This window comes from Anoplophora glabripennis, unplaced genomic scaffold, assembly GCF_000390285.2.
Source record: "Anoplophora glabripennis isolate ALB-LARVAE unplaced genomic scaffold, Agla_2.0 scaffold111, whole genome shotgun sequence".
In the NCBI taxonomy this organism is placed as follows: Eukaryota; Metazoa; Arthropoda; class Insecta; order Coleoptera; family Cerambycidae; genus Anoplophora; species Anoplophora glabripennis.
The window spans coordinates 911,357-934,057 of NW_019416273.1; the positions used below are offsets into that span (position 1 = coordinate 911,357).

At 32.8% G+C, this 22,701-nt stretch overlaps 5 protein-coding genes across 5 annotated transcripts in view; 3 read left to right on the forward strand and 2 right to left on the reverse strand.

The window, feature by feature from the left end:
- Nucleotides 1-7,118, forward strand: part of LOC108903946 (tuberin) — a 30,426-nt gene extending 23,308 nt beyond the window's left edge. The window contains exons 19-22 of the mRNA XM_018706298.2: nt 2,434-2,969; nt 6,316-6,534; nt 6,587-6,757; nt 6,820-7,118. Coding sequence (XP_018561814.1) covers nt 2,434-2,969; nt 6,316-6,534; nt 6,587-6,757; nt 6,820-7,020 — 1,127 coding nt within the window. The 3' untranslated portion in view covers nt 7,021-7,118. The remainder of the gene's footprint in view (nt 1-2,433; nt 2,970-6,315; nt 6,535-6,586; nt 6,758-6,819) is intronic.
- A 1,127-nt stretch (nt 7,119-8,245) lies between these two features.
- LOC108903926 (28S ribosomal protein S33, mitochondrial) lies at nt 8,246-8,899 on the forward strand. The gene has a single exon (XM_018706273.1). It carries the CDS (start codon nt 8,344-8,346, stop codon nt 8,701-8,703), a length of 360 nt encoding a protein of 119 aa, XP_018561789.1. The 5' UTR covers nt 8,246-8,343; the 3' UTR covers nt 8,704-8,899.
- On the reverse strand, nt 8,713-10,213 carry LOC108903925 (protein canopy 4). The gene is made up of 3 exons (XM_018706272.2): nt 9,818-10,213; nt 9,223-9,569; nt 8,713-9,167 (listed from the first exon to the last, which is right to left on the reverse strand). Exons 1-3 carry the CDS (start codon nt 9,924-9,926, stop codon nt 8,979-8,981), a joined length of 645 nt encoding a protein of 214 aa, XP_018561788.1. The 5' UTR covers nt 9,927-10,213; the 3' UTR covers nt 8,713-8,978.
- Nucleotides 10,214-10,639: 426 nt separating this feature from the next.
- Nucleotides 10,640-11,821, forward strand: LOC108903930 (nudC domain-containing protein 3). The gene is made up of 2 exons (XM_018706277.1): nt 10,640-10,854; nt 10,908-11,821. Exons 1-2 carry the CDS (start codon nt 10,748-10,750, stop codon nt 11,674-11,676), a joined length of 876 nt encoding a protein of 291 aa, XP_018561793.1. The 5' UTR covers nt 10,640-10,747; the 3' UTR covers nt 11,677-11,821.
- A 4,943-nt stretch (nt 11,822-16,764) lies between these two features.
- Nucleotides 16,765-22,701, reverse strand: part of LOC108903924 (probable G-protein coupled receptor CG31760) — a 164,797-nt gene continuing 158,860 nt past the window's right edge. Inside the window, exons 12-14 of the mRNA XM_023457357.1 lie at nt 18,110-18,113; nt 17,342-17,485; nt 16,765-16,953 (exon numbers count right to left, since the gene is read on the reverse strand). Of these exons, the coding sequence (XP_023313125.1) occupies nt 16,765-16,953; nt 17,342-17,485; nt 18,110-18,113 (337 nt within the window). The remainder of the gene's footprint in view (nt 16,954-17,341; nt 17,486-18,109; nt 18,114-22,701) is intronic.

The following is a 22,701-nucleotide window of genomic DNA, read 5'->3' on the forward strand; positions in this document are numbered from 1 at the left end:
TTACTTTTAGCGTTACCCAGAAACAACGACGTGGACGTAGTAAGTTCTGTTTCCTTTGGGGTGCTTGTCCAAGAATTTGTAAAAACAGCTTTCGGACGAATTTTCGATATTTGACCTTGATTTAACCTTTTCAAGGTCACTCTAAAAATTGTTAAACTAACATTCTGGACATAAAATTTCCCGCTCTTTCCGAATCCGGCGTCAAAAATAGGGTTTCCCATTTAAAAAAATACCTTTGACCTTCAAATGACCTTGAACATTGACACCAAGGTCAGAGTTATTAATGCAGTTAGGCGACTCCCTTTGTCCTGAATAACTTTTGTCTGAACATTTTCTTTTTATTCGGCTTAGCAACAGAGATATTCGATTAAAATGAGGCACCCCATATATGAATGTTTGAAAAGAGAAAATAGTGAACAATGTGATAAAGAAATTAGGAAACGGATTAGCGAATTAACTAAGATATCAAAAACGACAATTTATCGCGTAATTAAAGAACGTTATTAAATACAGTACAAAGAGGAATCAGAAAAATATAAAATTAAAGTAACGAGCGTTCAAATAAAAACGTGGTCAAGTTGGTTGTGAAAATTTGGACGTAAGGCGTAGCGTATAGCAAATGAACTTAAACGTCATCTGTCAAAGCGCTATATCGCCGCTATCAATTTGAATATTTTCGTTTTAAAAAGCGTTTAAAATGGTGTTTTCTCAAGAACAAAAAGTGTTTATCATAGAGTCCTACTTTAGAAATGGACGCAAGATTGATGGAATATGGAAGTATTCTATTGAGTTTTGTTTCATAGAATTTCAAAATCAATTTCCCGGCGTTGTTGAGTACAAAATTTTTCAAAATGCAGTTCAGCGTTGTGTTAATGTTTTTCGTGAAACGGGCAGTGTAACAAGAAAAGAAGGAAGCGGCCGACCTAAAAAGCGGACTGAAGAATTAAAAGAAAATGTCCAACAAATAATGGAAAATGCGCCAAGAACTTCTGTACGTGTTTTATCACAAATGGTGGGAGTATCAGTCGGTACCTGCCACACAGTGTTAAAAAAAAGATTTGCGTTTGTTCTCCTATCGTTTAACTTGTCAGCAAGAACTTCACGAAGTTTATTTTCCGCGACGGGCTGTATTTTGTGAATGGTTTTTAAACAACTACGGTGAACTTCATAATATCACCTTTTTTTCTGATGAAGCCTGGTTTCATTTAAGTGGTTACGTAAACTCACAGAATATGAGAATGTGGTCTTCTGAAAAACCAGATAACTTTTTTGTCGAGGGCCCTCTACACGCTCAAAAAATTGGAGTTTGGTGTGCTCTCAATCGAAGGAAGATTTATGGACCTATTTTTTTAATGGTACTCTTACTGCGCAAAGGTATAGAGAAGAAATTATCGCTCCTTTTGTTAAGCAGCTGGAAGAAAACGAAATTACAAACTTATACTTTCAACAAGATGGCGCAAGGGCACATACGGCAGGCGAGACGATGAATATGTTGAGGGAAGTTTTCCAAAATCGACTAATAAGTCTCAATGCTGAACATGAATTTCCACCGAGGTCATGTGACATTACGCCGTGTGATTTCTTTACCTTAAAAACACTATTTTTGAACTGCCTATTCCTGATTTAAACCGTCTGCAGGCTCGACTTATAGACAAGATTCGTGAAATTAACAATACCCCGAGCATCTTAGAAAATGTCTTTAATTCTTTGAGGAACAGATGTGAAAAGTGCTTGGAACAAGGAGGGGGACACTTTCAGCAGCTGCTTTAATTTATTGTTATAACAAGGAGGGGGACACTTTCCTTTAATTGTTTGTTATTGTTATCATGATTATTCTTTAAAATAAAGTTAGCTGCTATACAGCTCGTTGAGAAATGAGGTTAAGTTGGTCGCTATAAGCTACTCCCTACGTCCAATGTGTCAGAGCCAACTTTGACCACGTTTTTATTTGAACGCTCGTTATATTGACGATTTTACCAGAGATGTAATATGGCGCACAATTTATAATATGTATAAAGAACATAAAGTTCCTACTTTAAACATGATTCGAAATAAATTAAGCAATTATCCTGATTATACATAATTATAAATCTTTAGATACTTTACGACATATTTTATTACAATGCGGTTTTAAACATAAAAAACTTGAAAAGCTTATGGTAATTATGGAATCACGACGTACAGTTGCACTTCGGGAAGATTATTTACAAAAAATTAAAGAATATTGTCAACTAAATAGGAATATAGCTCGGAATACAATATATATAGACGAGACGGCAAAATTTTTCTGGACGCCTATGGATTCCGTAGAATTTATTAGTTAAATGTTTTTATGCGGTTGCAGCTGATATCATAATGACTATACAAGTCTAGTATTCTATTTTAGTAACCCTGTATATTAAGAAATCATTAGCCAAAATTTTGTTCCTTCAGAAATACAGAAGAGTTCTTCGTCCTCTATCTTAGAGAAGAACACTTCCAACGCCAACCTGAACTTGGCAAGAGAACGAGCCAAGGAACGGAAGAACAGCGGCAGCGTAGAACGCCTCACGTCCCTCGAATCGAACCAATCTCAGAAACGTGACAGGCTGCACACGATCTCCGTGATGAGCCCAGCAAACCGTAAGCCGAGATCGGAGCACGTCCGGCAACCGACCAGGTCCAGGGAAGTACCCAGGAGCGGCATCAATCCTAGTTTCGTGTTCCTGCAGCTTTACCACGCGGCCTATTTCGGACATAATACAGAACGACCCCTGATAGTCGGTTCTAGCGACGTCGTTCAAAGGGCGGTTAAGATTTTGGATCTCATACCTCCGTACGAAACCCATAAGATCGGCGTGTTGTACATAAGGGAGGGCCAGGTCAATTCCGAGGTGGAGATATTGAAGAATCGGTTCGGGTCGCTGCGATACGTGGATTTCTTACAGAATCTGGGTACTCTGGTTAAACTCTCCGATGTGGATCCGCAGGTGAGTTCATAAAAGCTGTCATAGGAATTCATCGACGAGGCACAACGTTAGTTGGATCAGCAGTAGTTGCGGGAAAAATTTGTGTCCCTTTGTAACAAATAGATGATCAGCAATACATTTTTATAGATTTTATATACAAAGTTTGTCTAAATATGAATTAATGCAGAAATAGCAGACTTTCCTCCATTTTAACGCAGCTGTTCTATAAAATGGACTTCGTTTGAAACTCAAATTACTTTTTGGTGTTACGAAATTTGTAATTTATGATGCCAAAAGCGGCAAATTACACATTTTCTTACAACGAAAATTAATTTGAGTTTCAAACCAATTCCCTTTTATGGAAAATCTGCGTTAGAATGGAGGAAAGTCTGTTATTTGTGCATTGATTCATATTTAGACAAACTGTGTAACAAAAAATCTAGAAAAATGAATTGCTGGTTGGCTATTTGCTATAGAGCCCTCTTACGCATAATTCCATTTATAAAAATTACACACACGAAGCTCAACTATTACAATAATGTGACTAACCGTGCTCAGCGCTAAACTAAGGTTCTGAATATTGCTATGCATTTTTAAACAATAAGAAAATTGCACGAATTTACATTAAATCCTGCTTAAAGGAAGTTGCCGAGCATCAACTAACTTTTCGTGACACTCTGTTCATATTATTCTTCTGAAAAATGAATTTTAAAGTCAAGTATTGACGATAATGTTGCAGAGGTGAAATATAACCTACAAAGTGTGTTGTATCTTAAATGTCACTGCCACTCAATGCCTACTGACACAAAGCTTTATTTTGTATCTACTGACAGAGAGCGACCTACTAATTTGTAAATACTGCGAAAAGATAGCTAGCGTTTCTACTAATATGTTAGATATTGTGAGTGTTGGTGTTTTTAATCTACAGAGTACTGATTTCCTGCAATATCGTTAATAATATTGCCTGTTTAAAACATTTTAAAATAGGAAATTATACACCAAGGTACATCTTGCGGAAATATTTAAAGTGGATCAACCAAGTAAAAATGTGAAATATTATTTTTTTTTATTGAAAATTACTTTTCTCTTCTACATAATCTGTCATTTCTTTCACCATGATGTATAATTTAATAATGCATGTGGCACATAATAATAATAATAATAATAATAATAATAATGTATAGGATTCGTCACACACTTAATCTAACAAAAAAAAAAAATAAAAAACTTCAATTTAAAAATTTAAAAACTTGACACACTGTAAAAATATTTATCGAGCTTTAACTTTCGTTTAAAAATATTTACAGACACAGTATTTAACATCGTTTGGTAAACGATTAAAACATTTTGGACCCAAGCAATAAGGAGCATTCAGAGGTAGTTTTAGTTTGGCAAACGGCACTCTAAGATCACCAGCATGTCTCGTGTTATAGTTGTACTTATCTTTGTTAATGTCAATGCTTTTCTTATTTCTATATGCATAAACATATAATTCGTATATAAACAGGGAAGGGGTAAAATATTTAATTCCTTAAAATATTGTCTTTATTAACATACAAGTATACAGAATTCATTTCGAAAGTAATGCGCACGATTTTATTGTGACGCGACTGTAATATACGATACCGCTTGTTCAAAAGCGCAAATTACAAATTTCTTTACAACAAACAGCAATTTGAGTTTCAAACAAAGTCCATTTTATGGAAAATCTGCGTTAGAATGGAGGAAAGTCTGTTATTTGTGCATTAATTCATATTTGGACAAACTGTGTAATAAAATCTATAAAAATGTATTGCTGGTTGCCTATTTGCTATAGAGCCCTCTTAAGCAAGAAAAGAACAGATGTAAGCTCAGAATGATGGTTATAAGGAAGAAAAATAACTGTTATATGGTGCTGGAATTACTGATTTATTGATCAGGAAGCTCTCTACATTATTGATCACTTTTTCAATTTTCAAGCGCATTTTTCTCAAAGTAGCATTTTTTTATTCACGGGAACTCTAGCTCAAAAAGTTATGAACGACCGTTATGAAAATTGAAAGAGTGTTTCTTTATGAAATAACAAAGAACATGAATCAACAATTGGGATGATATTGTAATTTTAAGGGTTTTTTTATTAAAAAAAAAATTAAATGGTGGAAATCGAGTCATTTTTTTCAAACACATGTCTAGACTTCAATTTTCATAATTTTTTTATCCGCAATGAGGTTCATATTCTTAAAAAACATGTTAATAATGCAGCAAAACAAACATTTTCCTTTCACATCAGAATTGCGACCTCCACATTTCCTGTGAACAAACAATTCGAATGACAACCTTCGGTGGACAATAGCCCATTAACTACGGCTTTTTCAACACAAATGACTTGAAAAAATTTGTAAATATACTTCAAAATATTGATAAAATAATGTCAAAGTATGATCAAATTCTAATCCCACTCAAAAAAATTCATGAGAAACGCTTGAATATAAGCTTCCTAATGTGGTTTCCCCCCTTAACCCATTAACGTCCAAAATCACGGTATTTGTAACTCATGTTCAAGCTTCACTGACAAATCAAAAAATTTAAAATATATTGACCAAACTTCCTTATCTTACTATTTTTGAGTATGCTCTTTCGATTCCCGAGGTTGAAATTGCATTTCCATGTCTCAAAAAAAACAAAATGGCGGATTGCAGTGGGCTATCTCTGCAGCAAATAGCAAGTAAGGAAACGTTAATGTAAACAAGTTATAGAACACGAGGAAAGAGTAGATTTTTAACGGTTTTTTCGATAAATCTCGAAAAGTAACAAAGCAATCGATACTTACAAAAAATCATTCAATAGATCTTTTTAAAACTTACAACTTTCCCATTTAAAATTTTTTGATCGGTGCTATATTTTTTTAGTTATTTTAGAAAAACCGTTTTTTGCAACTTTGCGATTATTTTTAACCATGTTCGACATTTTGGATCGAGTTTAAAGAACACGAAACACAATTTAAAATTTAATTTCCTATACGGTCATATTTTTTTTGTCCAGGTAATAATTTCTGCAAATTTAACATTAGGCCGTTATAGAATGCTTGGACTATATATGAAAAATCACCACTTTACATGGGTATTAAATTTATGAATCAGTTATTGTCAGATATCAGGTCCGATCTTTTTAAAAATAAACTTAGTTTTATTATTTTTTATAGTGTGTTGAGTGTGTTACTTTTAGTCCCACTTCATTTATTTGTTTATTAGGTACTTTTTATAAATTAAATTTAGTTTTTTTATGGTTTTTTTAAGGGCTTAAATCTAGCCAGTCCGACTGACGTCTCACTTTTTTTTGTATAAATCCCATGCCAATTCAAGGTTTTATTTAACGTTTTTGTTTCTAGGTGTTTTTCCTTGGGGGTTTAGATCAGAGCGGGGAGGACGGAAAATTTGCGTACATCTGGCAAGACGACGTCATCCGCGTTACTTTTCACGTTGCCACCATGATGCCGAACAAAGAATATGACACGAATTGCAACAACAAGAAGTTACACATCGGGAACAACTACGTCAGTATCGTTTATAACGAAAGTGGGGAAGAGTACAACATAAACACTATAAAGGTAGGTGAACGAAGTGAGTTAAAAATCGTCGTAATATACTTTTATTCGTTAGGGCCAGTTCAATTTCGCCGCCATCATCATCCAGCCCTTAGACCACAACACGAATCGGGTGGTGGTGAAAGTCAAGGACGAACTTAAGGAATTGATCGCACTGAGCGAGCCGAAAATAGTGTCGGACCAGAACGTGGCTATCTTAGCGAGGCAGCTAGCGCTACACGCAAACGTAAGGATGTTGCTTTAAAAACGTCACTAAAAAGTCTTAAGCTATATTTTATTTCTTGGCAGTTGGCGTCTCTGGTTGTGAGGTCGTTGAAGACCCGTTCCAGCGATCCGTACGCTTCCAATTGGCTGGAGCGTCTCAGGAAGATTAAAAACATTCGCAACAAAATTCTGCAGGAGCAGAAGAAAGAGGAGAGTATGTACCCCACAGAGGATCCTAGCTTCAGGAATAAGAGGCATATGGAAGACTTCACGGATTACACGTAAATTTAGTTGATCCTGCGTGTATTATTATTATTACTATGATTATTGTGTTGAGTATACTTTTTCCTTGTTTTAATGTCAATAAACAATTACCAAAATTATCGTTGCTTTACTGTGTTCACATCGTGTTTCTATGGAGCCACTAAATAAAACTAGAGATGGGCACTTTTCGGAAAAGTGTGTTACAGACGTGTCGATGAAATGTCCGGATATGTTGGGAAAAGTACTTTTGACCTTGAATCTAATAAGGCACCTAAGAGTGACTAGATGTTTTCACAGGTCACTGCTTGAGGGTACACAAAGCAAAATATTACTTTTATTCTAAAGAATATGGTGTCAATATATTTTACTTATTACCTACCTTTAGACTTCTTTATAAACCGGTTCCTAATTTTCTCCGGACAGCCACTATACTTATTTAAATGTTTTTCCAAATTCTTAAAAATTGTTTTTGGCAGGTTATTTATAAAGATTTTTACTCAGTTCAAAAAATATATTCAAACTGTTCATTTTGGGGTCATACTTCGTTTATAAACTATTTATGTATTAAATATTAAAATAAGAATCGACTGATTACCACTTACTAATCGTTAACTTTACCAAAAATAATAAAATATGGACATATAAAAGAGGTTATATTTTTAAAATGTCAGAATCAAAGAAAATATAGTGTTCTTCTTCTTTTGTTAATGGCCTCCAAAATATAGTGTTAAAATTAAGTTTTCTATGGTTTCAGTTAAATAATTACCAACAGAACTACAAGAAAATGGCTAAATATCTTTAATTTTACATGTACCAATCTCAAAATTTCTTTGCGAGAATTATGAATGCAACAAATAATTTCGCGCATGCGCATACAAATTTTCAATCTTGAAATGTGTTCTCAAGACATGTCCACTTTTCACGACATGTCCAATAGACATGTCCAGCTGACATGGCCGCGGCACATCTTTAAATAAAACTAAATTCGATTTTAGTCAAGTTTCCGGTTCTAAAATTAAAAAAGGTGCCGACTCTTAAAAATTATTTTTTTTAAATCTAGAACTTAATAGTATACTCTAATTCAGCATTCCCAGAAATCTCTCTATGCCAAATTTAAAAGTGCAGTTATTTTGTTAATTCAAATTTGGCGCCTTACAATTAGTTGGGCGTTCCAATGGGTATTATTTTTGTGTTTATGGGGTTGGTAGCACAGAATTGAATCTGCAGTTGGTAGCTAGACTCTAGGGCCGTGGCCAAAATCTAACCTCAACCTCACTTTCACTGGAATTGAAGGTTATGTGATATTCAAATTTGTGTTTCTGCGACATTAATTTCTAAAAAAAAATGAGTAAATATGTCAAATACATAGATTTAGCTAAACAAACTACGGAATATGCCCGACGGATGAACCGGTTAAGCAACAGAATCTTTGGCGAGGTGGCTCGTCCTACATCATCTAAATCTATGAAAGTTGTGAAACTGTTCAGCGAGCAACCGTTGAATTTAAGGAAAGAAGTTCATTCGTATTACCCGAGGCACGTAGAAACTGGAAAGTTAATGATGAAACTCAGGTATTACGGCTTGTACAGAGACGAACACGCAGACTTCCAAGAGGAAATGAAAAGGATGAGGGAGTTGAGAGGAAAAGTGAAGCCTGTGTGGAAGACTAAAGCGCAGAGGGAACAGGAAAAACAAAACAGCTAACAGACCAACTATTTTTGTAGTTTTATTTAATACATAGCGTACAAATTGTAGTTTACTTTCATATTTCTAGTCACACTCAAATTGTCTATCCTAAAGATTACGGAACAAATAGCAATATTAACATTTCCCACATCCTTTAAAATTGACTGATTTAAACTACTAAATTTTGGCGATTAATAAACAATATAAAATTTAATGATCTGAACAGTTTTTTATTAGTTTTAAATTTGGCGTAAATGGATTTAGGTCCTAAGAGATTCTCATAAAAAAAGAAATCACAATTCTTGTTTTTTAGAAGGTTTTTTACTACCTTTATCTCCCTTAAGCTGCTCATACAAGCATTTAGAGTCCTGATTTTTCAGTGCCCGATCCTCGCATAAATATTTTTTCAAGGACTCTTTGCCTTGGTGGTGGAAGTACCAATCTTCTATATCCCCTTCATTCTGTTCGAGGAGGGTCTCGCACTGAAAGTAAAAGAGTTTGATAAACATTTGTGATAACGTAAGGGAAAGATTTTACCTGTGTTTTCATATTGGTGATCTCGGCACTCGGCTTGTCCCATAACTCATAGGGGATGCCGAGTTCAACTTTAACCCCTTTATCAACCAAGCCATGTAGCGTCTGAAACGTCTGACTCATGCCCTTAGCGAACCTGGTACTGTCCTGTCTTTCCTTATGTATATTGTATTGCAAAATTCTGTCACAAACTCCTTCTAGAGATTCAACAAGACGTAGCTCCGATTTTCTGTACTCTTTTTTCTTTTTCGGTTTCACATCGTCAACGGCGTAACCTGTCTCTATAACTTCGTTCGTCTTGCCTGTTTCTTCCAAGCGGCCTTGAAGCTCTGTAGCCAATATCTTGCATACTGAAAGTAACATTAATGTGATTACAAATAAGGTTTACAAAGATTAATTTGTGATCTAAACATACCGTGTCTAAAACTATAAAAATAACGAGGTTAGAGATGGTAATTGAAATATTCGGGACAAATTTTCGTAAACTACTAAAAAGATTTCAATAATTGAAACCGGATAGTTAAATTATGATAAAATAATAACCTCAAAGCCTAACAATTTTTCTTTTTTCGTTTTTCACATTCCAATCTCAACTTACCTTCACATTTGTCGGCGTATTTGACTCCATGGTCTTCTTCAGTTTCTGAATAAACTTTTGTGAAGAAAATTAATATGAAAATCCAAAAAGTTTTCCTTAAACGACTCATAATTTATATGTAAATTATATCTAAATAAGTAAATATTATCTTTATCTATACCCTATTTGTTGTCAAATTTTACTCTTCGAGGAACGTAACAGAATGGCTAATGTTTCTTTATATATTCTTAAACGGATTATTTATTATCATTGAATCCGGTGCCTGTCCCAATCTAACCTTTGACATGGAACTGCAAATCAAACTTCAAATGTGGTCCTCTCTTTGGTTGTTTCATATTTAAGGACTGCTTTTGATTTAAATTCATATCTTATACTGTTCCTTATATTTTTTTCAATTAACACACGTTTTACATTATGATAAAATTAAATATTCTGTTTAAATTTTCATTAAAATACAAACTGTCATTTGAATTTCCCTCTTTCACGATCATAACTCAATTGCATTTAATGGCGTTTTCCAATTCCAATGGCGCTTACGAATCTTACGATGTGAGCTGCTTTCGTTTTACTAAAAGTAATAGCAATTAGAAGCACGCAGAAAATTTGAGTTCCTAACTTGTAACCTAATAACTCGATATTCTGTGATGTTTTATGGTTATAAATTTTGACAAACAGAAAGCCTATAAGAGAGCAGTTATAGTAACATTAAATAATATGGTGGAATACGCCCAATATTTAATGAAATTTTGATTAGTTGACATTTTGCTCTTCAAACCAGTAGTTCTAGTGGTCTTGTAGTTCATAAGTTCTAAAAATTAAAGGTTATGTTGTTTGTTTTCTAGAGTGTTCGATGTTCGAGGTTAACTGTTGCAATTGCAAAAGTGGTAACTAGGTAACAGTGGTAAAATTTTTGTGTAGGAGACAATCAAAATGTGTGACACGAGCAGCAATCACGATAATGTGTTATTTGAAATGCTAAAAGAGTGTAAAACTCTACCCAATTTCCTCGCTGAAGTGTTTGGGTTCCTTCAGAGAAGGTAGTTGTGGTTGAGAAATTTTTATTAAGGGATATTTAATGAGACTTTTTTAGAACTGACTTCTATATTGTTGCTAATGAACCAAATGCAGCCGTTGGATTACCTGAAGGATTAGCCGAAAAACTAGTGAGGCACACATTTTATAAATGCAAACCTCAGCCGACTGAAGCTGTTTATAATGACATTGACATTCCTACTGCTACAGAAGAAACTGTTGTAACAAATTCAGAAGAAATGAACGAAGTAACATCTACCACTGATGACTTGTATATTTCGGAGACTAAACCACATGATACATTTAGTAAATCAGAATTTTATAACGGAGCTGTACACGACAATTATTGTTGGTCGCAGACAATTTTGGAAGTTAATATTGTAGTATTAGTCCCTGAGAATGTTACCAAAAAAGACTTGGATGTTACCATAACACCTAACCAAATTTCAGTGAAATTAAACGATGGTACTTATTTGCTTGATGGTGATTTATGTCAAAAATGTAAAGCGAATGATATGATTTGGTCGTTAGATGGAAGAAAAGTGGAAATTCACCTAGATAAATGTCAGGACGTGTGGTGGAACTGCTTAATTAAATCTGAGCCAGAAATGGACATTTCTAAAATAGACTGTACCAGACCTTATGAAGATTTACCAGAAGAGGCTCAAGCAAAGATTGAGGAGTTGCAGTGGAACCAAGAAAGAAAACGACTTGGTTTGCCGACTTCAGAAGAAATTATTGTTCAGGAAAAATTGAAGAAGGCGTGGAACGCTGAAGGATCGCCTTTCACTGGGTCTTTCGATCCCAGTGTTGTATCTTTCAGTTAATGGCCTGGAAAAGTATACCTGTCTCACTAAAATGAGGAGTGTTCGAGTCACGATAATATGAATGTGTGGTCCACTTGTATTAATTATATTTATAATTTTATTTTTAAATAAATTTTTTTACGTTATTCTAAAATCACATTTAACTTGTACATGAATAAAAATTAAAAAAAAAAATATTCTTCACTAAAACTGCAAGAGGTACACAATAATTGTAAATTAAAAGAAATTAAAATATGGTCTTCAGCTATATGTAGGTGAGGAAAATAATTGTAGTCTTTTTATAAACACATTTATTTAACATTTTTTTATACGAATATATAATACATCTCTCAGGGAAAGTTGAACTTATACCAAAAAAGTCTTTATATAAAAGGGAAATTTATTACCATTAATAAACAGTTTTAAAATATTCAATGGCATTTGTAACGGGTAATGTTACATGTGTAAAAGGGAATGTATTCAAAATTGGAATAGAAACTGAAATTAATAAACCAATAATTATCTTATCCTATAAACAATCACATACATTGGAAAAAAATTGTTTTGATACGAAGCATTTCTTTATAAATATTTTATTTACGCAGTAGAGTATTCTCTCTTAATTTTATAAACTTCCTACTATCTAATATATCTGAAACACAAAACTGTTGTAGAAATTCATAAAAACTTATTTATAAATTTCATTTGGAGGGCTCAAAACTTGTATTTCGTGTTTCAGATATGTCCTAGGTATGTTTTTAATTATTAATATTGACATTTAAATTTAGCCTATTTCCTACAGAACACTCAGTATTTACCAGGTATATACGTAAGTAACACTACCTTACATTTTTCTTATAACTATAAGTTAAGATACGTAGTAGTATATAGATATATCGTTACATATTTCAATAAAGCGAAATGAAAATAATTTGTTTCAATGCAGATTTTAATTATTTCACATTTAGTCAACTTTTTTCAAACTCTGATTTTCATGAATTTAGATAACCTGTGATGTCTCTGAGACAGTATCCGTTACAAATGCCATTGAACTTTTTTTAAATCAATGAGCAAGGAGAATAATATAAATTTAATAACTGTCGTGACGGGAAACAGATCTAACTATTTTATTTTATTTCCTATAGTAATTCCTAGTACTCAGCAAAATTTTGAAAACGAGTATTGTCGAATTCACCGACTATGTCTTATTAGCTATCACAAATAAGGTTTTAGATATCCCATAAATACGATAAAAAAAAACACAAAAAACTGTTTTAAAATAGTATTGGGGTATGTATGGGAAAAATATATCTTTAATTCTCATATATAAACACTTAATTTGCATTTAAAGATGTCCGTATATTAATAATTGCTTTTAAAAAAATATTATTTCAACAGTAATGGAGTTTATATGTAACATATTCAACGAGTGTGAAAATTTGTGGTGGTGATAATTTCATAGCTTACCGTACACTACAACTTTTCAAACAGCTGCGAAAATAAACTGCTTACTTTATGTATTGACATTTTAAATTCAACATTTATCCACACCAAACATTTTGTCAAGTTGTATGCTATTTTACAATTAACTATATTTCTCTAGTAAACGCCTAGTTCTTTTATCACACTTTGAAGCACATAGCTAAACATCTATATAAAAATCAGTCAGAGATTTTTTATACACTCAACATTGTAAGAGTCTGACATACACGGTGGTAAAAGTATCGACTAAGAAGCTATATATTTTGCCTATTTTTGTTTGAATTTGGAGGTGCTCCTTACTTATTATTGTCTTTAAGAGCAAATTTTTAATTCATTTTGGGGACCGATACACTTTTTACCACCTGTATATGTATGTATAACGCTTAAACTTGCATATTGACATCTTATTACATCATTTTTTCTAATATTGAAACAAAATTTGTACTTTCTTCGACAACCTAACAGATTTTATAACATCTATTGAAAATTTGAAGTGATTTGTATAGTTTCAAGTTCGATTATCCAACAACAGAAGGGGCGTTTTCCTTATCAAAATTTAAGAATATATTTTTATATAAAGAAATTTGTCAAATTTTGTAATCTTAGTACATGCGAGAAAAAAAACTCTTCTCTATGTATGTTTTTTATTATTAAGTGTTGAATTTTTATTTTATTTTAAAGATAGGCACTGAGCTATTTCAAACAAATTCAAAAAAACTTCCTAAAAATCTTATCAAATGAAATCAAATTGTGGGGGCATAATCAGGGCACCAACATTATGCCTCTTAAAAATCAAGGCTAACATGATTAGGTTTCGAAATGTTTGGAAAAAACCGAAATTTTTTAAATCCGTTTGTTTCATTTTAGCCTTGTTTGAGGTGATGTAGAAAAAAGAACACTTTCTCATGGCAACTTTTTGTTCTCTATCAATTGGCATTAATCAATCTTTGTATGTAACGTTTCGTCTCTCCAGGACCATCATCAACTTCGTTTTTTTTAAGTAGGACTCGAAATTTTACATTTTTTGCAAGCCTTCATGACTCGCAAACCAGGTTCAGACGTTTTGTCTCGAAAAATTCATATTCAATGTATTCGTTCCAAATTTAGCTAAATTTTTTATTTAGATTTCTTTGTTTATTGAATTATATCAGTGACTATCTTGTTATAGTAACTGATTATATATAGTACGCTCTAAGGGTCATTAGACCTATGAAATCCATTTTGTTATTTAAACTAATCTCAAATGTTTGAAGCTAAAAATATTGGTTTGTTTGTTTTTTTTATTTTTAGCTTAAATTTTAAACATTTGAGGTTAGATTCTAGTTCTTTAAGGTTACGTTTTATGGATTTAAGTTTTAGGTATGCACAAACATATATTGCAGAATGTCTTTTTGAAACAATCGTATTCTTTGTTGAAGAAAATATATTGTTTTAGTGGGTTTTTTACTTCATTATTTTGGATTTGAGGTTAGGTTTTCAGGTTTCCTGGTCAACTTCCTATGAATTTTAGTTAAAATTATGCAAAAATATTGGTTGCACACTCAAAAGTACCATTTTTATGGATTTATACTCGCAGGTTTAGAAAAAATTGAGTGTGTTTGTTTTAGGTTAAGATTTATAAATTTGAGGTTATATACACTCTAATGGTTGGTTTATAAAAAAGTATTAGTCTTAGTATTAACCTTAATCTTAGTCCTAATAAGTTAAATGTACAGAAAGTAATGTATCGGTTTATAAAAATCCCTAGTCGTAAGGAGGTCTTAAGACATGACCTTGAAAGTTCGCATCTTTTAATTTTTCTAGGATTAAGACTAAGATTTGAGAAGTGCGCATGCACAAGTATTGCATTTCGTAGCATAGTGACCTCCTGTCTTTGTCTATGGTGGTCGCCAATACGCCATTACCATAGTAAAAGGTTATATTTTTCTTTTCACTCACCAACAAAACAAATAAAATGACATTACCACAGAATAATAAACAAGTATTATGCTGTGATATTACTAGCGATGCGCGTAGTCGAATCGCTCATTGGTTAATCTTAATAAAATTAGGACCACACATTGTTTTTATAAACGTGTACCTATTCTTAGGACTAATACTAAGATTAGTGTAAAGGTTAATACTAAGACTAAGACTAAGTTAGGACTAATACTTTTTTATAAACCAACCATAAGTGTCGTTAGTTAGTGCTAGATAGAGTACGCACCTCGTAGCTTAGTTGTTTTCCATAATATAATCTTTGTTTTTCTATCAAGTAATTTTATTTTGTTTGACTCGACAGAATTTTTAAGAAAATATTTTGAATTTATTTAAATCAGCTTTAATATTTAAAATAAGGTAAAAAAACTTAGTCACAGCTCAAAACAATTTTTTCCAGTAGTTTGGTTAACCTCTCATAACTACGTTACTAGTTTGAGCCAAGACTTAATTTTTTCTCATTTATGGTTGGTTTATAAAAAAGTATTAGTCCTAACTTAGTCTTAGTCTTAGTATTAACCTTTACACTAATCTTAGTATTAGTTCTAAGAATAGGTACACGTTTATAAAAACAATGTGTGGTCCTAATTTTATTAAGATTAACCAATGAGCGATTCGACTACGCGCATGGCTAGTAATATCACAGCATAATACTTGTTTATTATTCTGTGATAGTTATTTTATTTGTTTTGTTGGTGAGTGAAAAGAAAAATATAACCTATTACTATGGTAATGGCGTATTGGCGACCACCATAGACAAAGACAGGAGCCCACTATGCTACGAAATACAATACTTGTGCATGCGCACTTCTCAGATCTTAGTCTTAATCCTAGAAAAATTAAAAGATGCGAACTTTCAAGGTCATGTCTTAAGACCTCCTTACGACTAGGGATTTTTATAAACCGATACATTACATTCTGTACATTTAACTTTTTAGGACTAAGATTAAGGTTAAGTTACGGCTAAGTTAGGACTAATACTTTTTTATAAACCAACCATTAATGCCATCTTATTCATGTATTGTGCACATTTAATTTTGCTTCAATATCTTCGTTTGTTCTAAATATATTTACAGATATAACGTTTTTTAAAAATCTAAGACACAATAGATCAAAAACAAGAGGAAAATATTCTTAAATTTTCATGAGGACAACACTCCTTTATGGTTGACATGCGATTATGTTACACACTATATTTAAATTAACAATCGAATCAATTTGGTTTTATTTTTTGGCTTTTACTAAATTTTTGAAGAATAATTTGAGTGCTTCATATAAAAATTAAATCGAATTTAATTATCAATATGTCCTATATATTTTATTCTTCATATACCTACATTTGGAAAAACCAAAATGTAATCAAATTTAATAAAAATCGTCTTTTATAAAAATAATTTGCACCATATTATGGATAAAATTTTTAGTATATTTTATAATACCGGTTGTGAGAAATGCTTTAAAGTTGAGCAATATTCAAATGCCTTCATACGAAGCAAAAATTCCATTTCTAAATCAAGAGTTGCGACTAGAACTATTTTTTATAACAACCATTAAAAATTACACAAATACCGGTGTTCTACTTTCCTTCAAACTATCCCTGTTGCGTAAGCTCAACCGAAACCATTCCTCGCAACCCCCCTTCAGAGGGTGTCACAGTTCCTCTGGCGGTTTGCTCTGACTCAAGATGCAGCCTTGCTTGGTAAGAGGACTGTGGACAACAGTTGGGGCGTTTAGAGTCGTAAAATAACCGCCAGACTTTGGCTTCACGTGTCTGTTGTTCATTTCCATATGGACTATCTTCATGAACTCTATTTGGGCCGCCAGCTTCTGGATTTCCTCCTGCAAAGATAGAGCAGATTATTAAAAAAATTGGTAAAACAACAAAACCAATTTAATTAATAATTTGAAACATGTCTTTAATGCTAGGTTGATACAAAGTGTTATAAGCGTTAAGGTCACGTAAATCACTGCGCTTGCTTTGTTCATATATGTATAAAAATAGCCAATAAAAGGATATGTCTATATGAAACAATGTAGAATGTGCGACAGTCCGAAGCAAATTTGTTTCTTGGGTACATTTTCAAAATGTCTGGAAAATAAGCAAAATACAACTAATTCTAAATATTTTATGTAACTGCAACTTTCTTTGCGACTACTAGTTTTTTTTGGAGATATTCAGGATGTAATCAAGTCTCTTAAAGTGTCTATTTGCATGTCATGAGCTCACCTTTAACTCCTCGTTCTCCTGGTACAAATCCGGGGCCTCCTCCGGGACAAGCCCGATCCCGTTGAGGGAAAAAGAAGCCGTCACGCCCCTGGATCTGGCCCTGTTGTCCCACTGATCGCCCTGACCCTTCAACACCCTTATGACCTAGATCGGGGACGAAAAATCGGTTTTAGGATGAACGAAATCAAATCGGATTAGAGAGGAAGTACCAATAATTCCAACTACTTAGAGTGTGAAATACTGCCCACTATACAGGGTGTAACTTTAAACGGGGGTCAGTTTTTTAGGGGTACGTGTTCCTCAGAATACTAACGTGAAATTATTATTTTTTATATAAAATAAATAGTTGAGTTTTAATTAGTTTTTTTTACCTGAACTAACTGGTGTCTACGCCGCTACTGGGCAGCACCCGAATGAGGTTGTATGTGCGCACTTATCAGTGTTGCCTGCTGTGCCTTTTTAAACCATCTGTATGAGTTTGATGATGTGGCAGACAGCAAAATTGCGATGGGAAACAATTCTGTTACAGAATTGTTTTGGTATGATTTTATAATTTTGTGACAAAGTCCCGGTTTTTATGTCAATGTCATTAAAAAAATTTTCGAGTTTTCTCTAAACTTAAAATCTTTTGCATGATTTTTTAAATATTAGCTAGTATGGGGGTATAGGTATAATTACTAATTGTAAGTAAAGCTAATTTTGTTTTATAATAAACATATGTTTGCTTTTTTATAAAGCATACGCGACAAAACGTAAAAAAAATCTTACCAATCTGTTAGAGACAATATTTTTTAAAACCAATTCAAATTTTTAATAAAGTATTTCTAAAGCTTTGTGTTAGTTTATAAATATTTTTCATAATATAAATACACCTGATGTGATATGACAACAAGGCGCCAGGCGCTTAAAAAACAAACGGTCCGCTTCATTTTATTACATTATGTAATAGAAATAGTTTAATTTTCTTGTGTATATATAATGTAGTGTGTTTGTGTGTCGTCATTGTTAGGTTTATACGTAATTTTCTGAAGAAAAATGTCTAGAATCGAGAAAGAATAGATTAGACAACTATGCATGTCAGGCTCCCGACTGGTGTTTGCTCGCGGCTGGTGTGTGCGAATGTTTGAGATTCCACAAGCATGTCAAGTGGCGGAGAATAAAAAAAGAACAAAAAAAAAATAAAAAATCATATTGGGATTTGAAAAACAAACTAATGTGTCTTTAAAAGTCAAAAGTAGTATCCGTATAAATATGACCCTTGTTTAAAGTTACACTCTGTATAAATACACCACTACCACCATTATTTTATATACAGTATGTCCACGGTTAGAGTGGAAAAGAGGGACAATATTTTTATTTTTCATTTTACGAGAAAAGGGCATTCCTGATTAAAATTTTTGCTTGTCTTTAAAATGCGGTGGCATGGAGAACTTTCATCTTGCATGTACAGGGTGATCAGAAAATCGGTAAATATAAAAATCGTTTTTCCTGCAGCGTAAGCATATTAAGAAAAACCGTCCCTATTACTCAAAAGCCCTATAACTTTTCATTATGACGGTAGTTGTCAAACTTTTTTATTCTCCATTCCAATTGCATTTTAAAGACGAGCAAAAATTTTAATCAACAGTGCCCTTTTCTCGTAAAATGAACAATAAAAATGTTTTTCTGAGCGTTTCTATCAAAGTACGCTGATTCATACACAAATTGAAATTATAATATAGATTTCAATTCCAAGCAACTTTTCTTAACAATATATTTCTGTATTGTTAAAAACAAAGGCAGTTTATTCTTGAACGATTTTTATATTCACCGATTTTCTGATCACCCTGTACGTGCAAGATGAAAGTTCTCCATGCCAACTACATTTTAAAGACAAGCAAAAATTTTAGTCAAGAATGCATTTTTCTCGTAAAATGAAAAATAAAAATATCTCCCCTTTTTTTCACTCTAACCGTAATGTATATTGTGTTAAAATATAAGCAACCTCGTCAACGCTTGTTAATGTTAGTTCTAAAACTTAGGTTGGAGTTAGTTGATAAACGTTTAAATAAAGATTAAAGCTATAGTTATCTCTTTATTAATTTATTGTTCATTATATTCAGCAAGTTCACTTACTAAGGTAAGTTTATGGGAAAACTATATTCGATACGACACCGTTTGATTTTAACTAACCTCTTTAAAGAGAAAATAAAGTCGGTGATGAGTTACCTACTCTTGAAGAGTTGGATAATTCGAATTTGAGATTCCATATACAGAGTTGCGTTGAAAATGTTGCACTTTAGATATTAAAAGTTTTGAAGGTAAGTTATGTTTTTTTTTTACATATAATTGTTGTCTTTAAAACCGGCTTTTAGCTATTAACACATTTGAATTAGGTATCTCATGAAACTGATAGGAAATCACTTCTCTGTAAGTCACATAATGAATTATTCAGTTTTAAAATTAATATATTTTGATAATTCTCAAGATAAATAAAATACATACCTAATACAACTTCCACTTTATGATTGACTAGCAGTTTGATACTCTGATTTATTATTTACACTAATTGTAAGTCAATAAATTACGTGTTTATAAATGAATAAACATCAATGGTCAATGTATAATACTTAATTCTCTATCAGATCTTATTAGTTAAAGTAATAAATTGAAAAAATAAAAAAATAAAATATAAATTGATGCTTTTGGTAATTTAAATGCATGTACAACTTTATTTCTGGGACACCCTGTATACAAGAACAAAGTAATTAATATTAATTTGGACCAGTAATTACCACCTGGCTTCGCCAGCACATGTTATTGATTATGTGACAAATGACAATTATTAATTATATGTATCTTGTAGCAACTATTGCCAGCTTTCTCTAACTGATCAATACTCTGTAGTGACTGACGATGAGTTATAAATGAGTTTTTAATAACGTGCCACACATGCTCTATGGGGTTAAGGTCAGGTGAATAGACTGGCCATGGAATACTATATACACAATTATCATTAAAAAAATTGTTCACGATTTCAGCACGTTGAAGAAGAGTATTGTTATTTCATTTAATTGATTGCATATTTCCTAAACGATGTACCATTTTAAAATAAATATTTCTCTTAATTGATAGAAGCTTAGCATTTTGTTCGTCACCGGTTATTGTAGTTTAATAGAATATATAAACAAAATTTATTTATAAAACAGTCTTTTTTAACTTGAATTCAAGTAAGTATGGTAATTATTACGGTGAAAAAGACAGGGTGTTTCTGAAATAAGTGCGTTACTTGAAAATGGTGATAGAGGCCACGAAAATAAGCAACTTTTATTAAGCATTACCGTACATTAACATCATGTTTGTTAGTTATTGATCAGAAAATATTTTATACGCTGGCTAAGTAATACTGCAACATACAACGCACGTGCACAAGATGCACAGGGTCAGCTTACATTTATGGTTAATTTTCTTAATTAATTTTCTCGAAAACAGAAGTTGCTTAACTTTTACTGTTGTTAGCACGTTAAAATAAAAGTTGAATCCTGTCTTTAATTGCTCATTTTCGTGCCCTTGTCAAGAAACACATTTATTCCCGAAACACCCTGTATAGTATTATATAAAAGTAGATGAAAAAAAAACAACTTTTTGAACATCTCCTAAAGAAGTATGTTTATTTTTGAAGTTTATACACCATTTTGTAGCTTGATATACGAGGGTGGTCTGAAAAGTTTCCGACCTCAACATGAAGATGGCAGCACTCGTAAATAAAAGCTAGTGAATTTCGTTGTTCATCTGTTGACAGTTAGTCACCAAAGTTTCAGCCATTTTGGACGCGCACTTGTTATGTAACAGTCGTTTGAGTGAGTTGATGTGTTTTTATGAAAATGAACAAAATCGAGTATCGGGCTGTCATTAAATATTTGTTTTTGAAAGGCAATACGCCTACGCAAATCAAAGATGAGTTGGATTCTGTGTATGGGGACTCTGCACCATCATTTACCACAGTGAAATTTTGGGTAGCTGAATTTAAACGTGGNAATATTAATAGAATATATAAACAAAATTTATTTATAAAACAGTCTTTTTTAACTTGAATTCAAGTAAGTATGGTGATTATTTCGGTGAAAAAGACAGGGTGTTTCTGAAATAAGTGCGTTCCTTGAAAATGGTGACAGAGGCCACGAAAATAAGCAACTTTTATTAAGCATCCGATGGTTGGGTACGTTTTAAATTGAAAAAAAATCACATGAAGGTTTAAACAAATTTAAAGCCGTCTCTGGTGCGGCAGCTAGCTGTACCTTTGATATCGAAGCTGCCGCGCGCCTCAGTGCGAAAGCGCTGATGGCGATTTTCACTGTTTAAGTTTTGTGTTCGAAAATGCTGGAATTTATTCAAATCCCGTTTAAAAGTAACACAAAAATTAAAAGAATACACGAATTACTTACCAATAGACGATATGCTGCACAAAAATTATTCAAAGTTGTTTCCATGTGCTAATAAACATACTTCCAAAAGACGGTTTAAATTAGTACACATACGTGCAAATAGGCAAAACGACGAACCTCATTTAAATTGTGACACTGACATCATCCGTACATTAACATCATGTTTGCTGGTTCTTGATCAATAAATATTTTATACGCTGGCTAAGTAATACTGCAACATACAACGCACGTGCACAAGGTGCACAGGGTCAGCTTACATTTATGGTTCATTTTCTTAATTAATTTTCTCGAAAACAGAAGTTGCTTAACTTTTACTATTGCTAGCACGTTTATTACATGAACTATCACTAAAACTTTTTGAAAATAAAAGAAACACATTTATTTCAAAAACACCCTGTATAGTATTTTAAAAGTAGATGAAAAAAAAACTTTTTGAACATTTAAAGAAGTATGATTATTTTTGAAGTTTATACACCATTTTGTAGCTTGATATACGAGGGTGGTCTGAAAAGTTTCCGACCTTAACATGAAGATGGCAGCACTCGTAAATAAAAGCTAGCGAATTTCATTGTTCATCTGTTGACAGTTACTCACCAAAGTTTCAGCCATTTTGGACGCGCAGTTGTTATGTAACAGTCGTTTGAGTGAGTTGATGTGAGTGTTTTTATGAAAATGGACAAAATCGAGCATCGAGCTGTCATTAAATATTTGTTTTTGAAAGGCAATACGCCTACGCAAATCAAAGATGTGTTGGATTCTGTGTATGGGGACTCTGCACCATCATTTACCACAGTGAAATTTTGGGCAGCTGAATTTAAACGTAGCCGTAAGAGCTTGGGAGACGATGAACGTTCGGGACGTCCAAAAACTGCAACTACCGACGAAAACATCGCCAAAGTTCACCAAATGGTGCTAGACGACCGCCGAATTAAAGTG

Excerpts from the sequence above, each read along its gene's own strand:
- LOC108903925 (XM_018706272.2), bottom strand. The coding sequence starts at position 9,926 with ATGAGTCGTTTAAGGAAAACTTTTTGGATTTTCATATTAATTTTCTTC. Across the intron at positions 9,570-9,817 it reads ATACGCCGACAAATGTGAAG|TATGCAAGATATTGGCTACA; the intron begins GTAAGTTGAGAT and ends TGTTACTTTCAG. Across the intron at positions 9,168-9,222 it reads TCACCAATATGAAAACACAG|TGCGAGACCCTCCTCGAACA; the intron begins GTAAAATCTTTC and ends TTTTACTTTCAG.
- LOC108903926 (XM_018706273.1), top strand. The coding sequence starts at position 8,344 with ATGAGTAAATATGTCAAATACATAGATTTAGCTAAACAAACTACGGAA.
- LOC108903930 (XM_018706277.1), top strand. The coding sequence starts at position 10,748 with ATGTGTGACACGAGCAGCAATCACGATAATGTGTTATTTGAAATGCTA. Across the intron at positions 10,855-10,907 it reads TTTGGGTTCCTTCAGAGAAG|AACTGACTTCTATATTGTTG; the intron begins GTAGTTGTGGTT and ends AGACTTTTTTAG.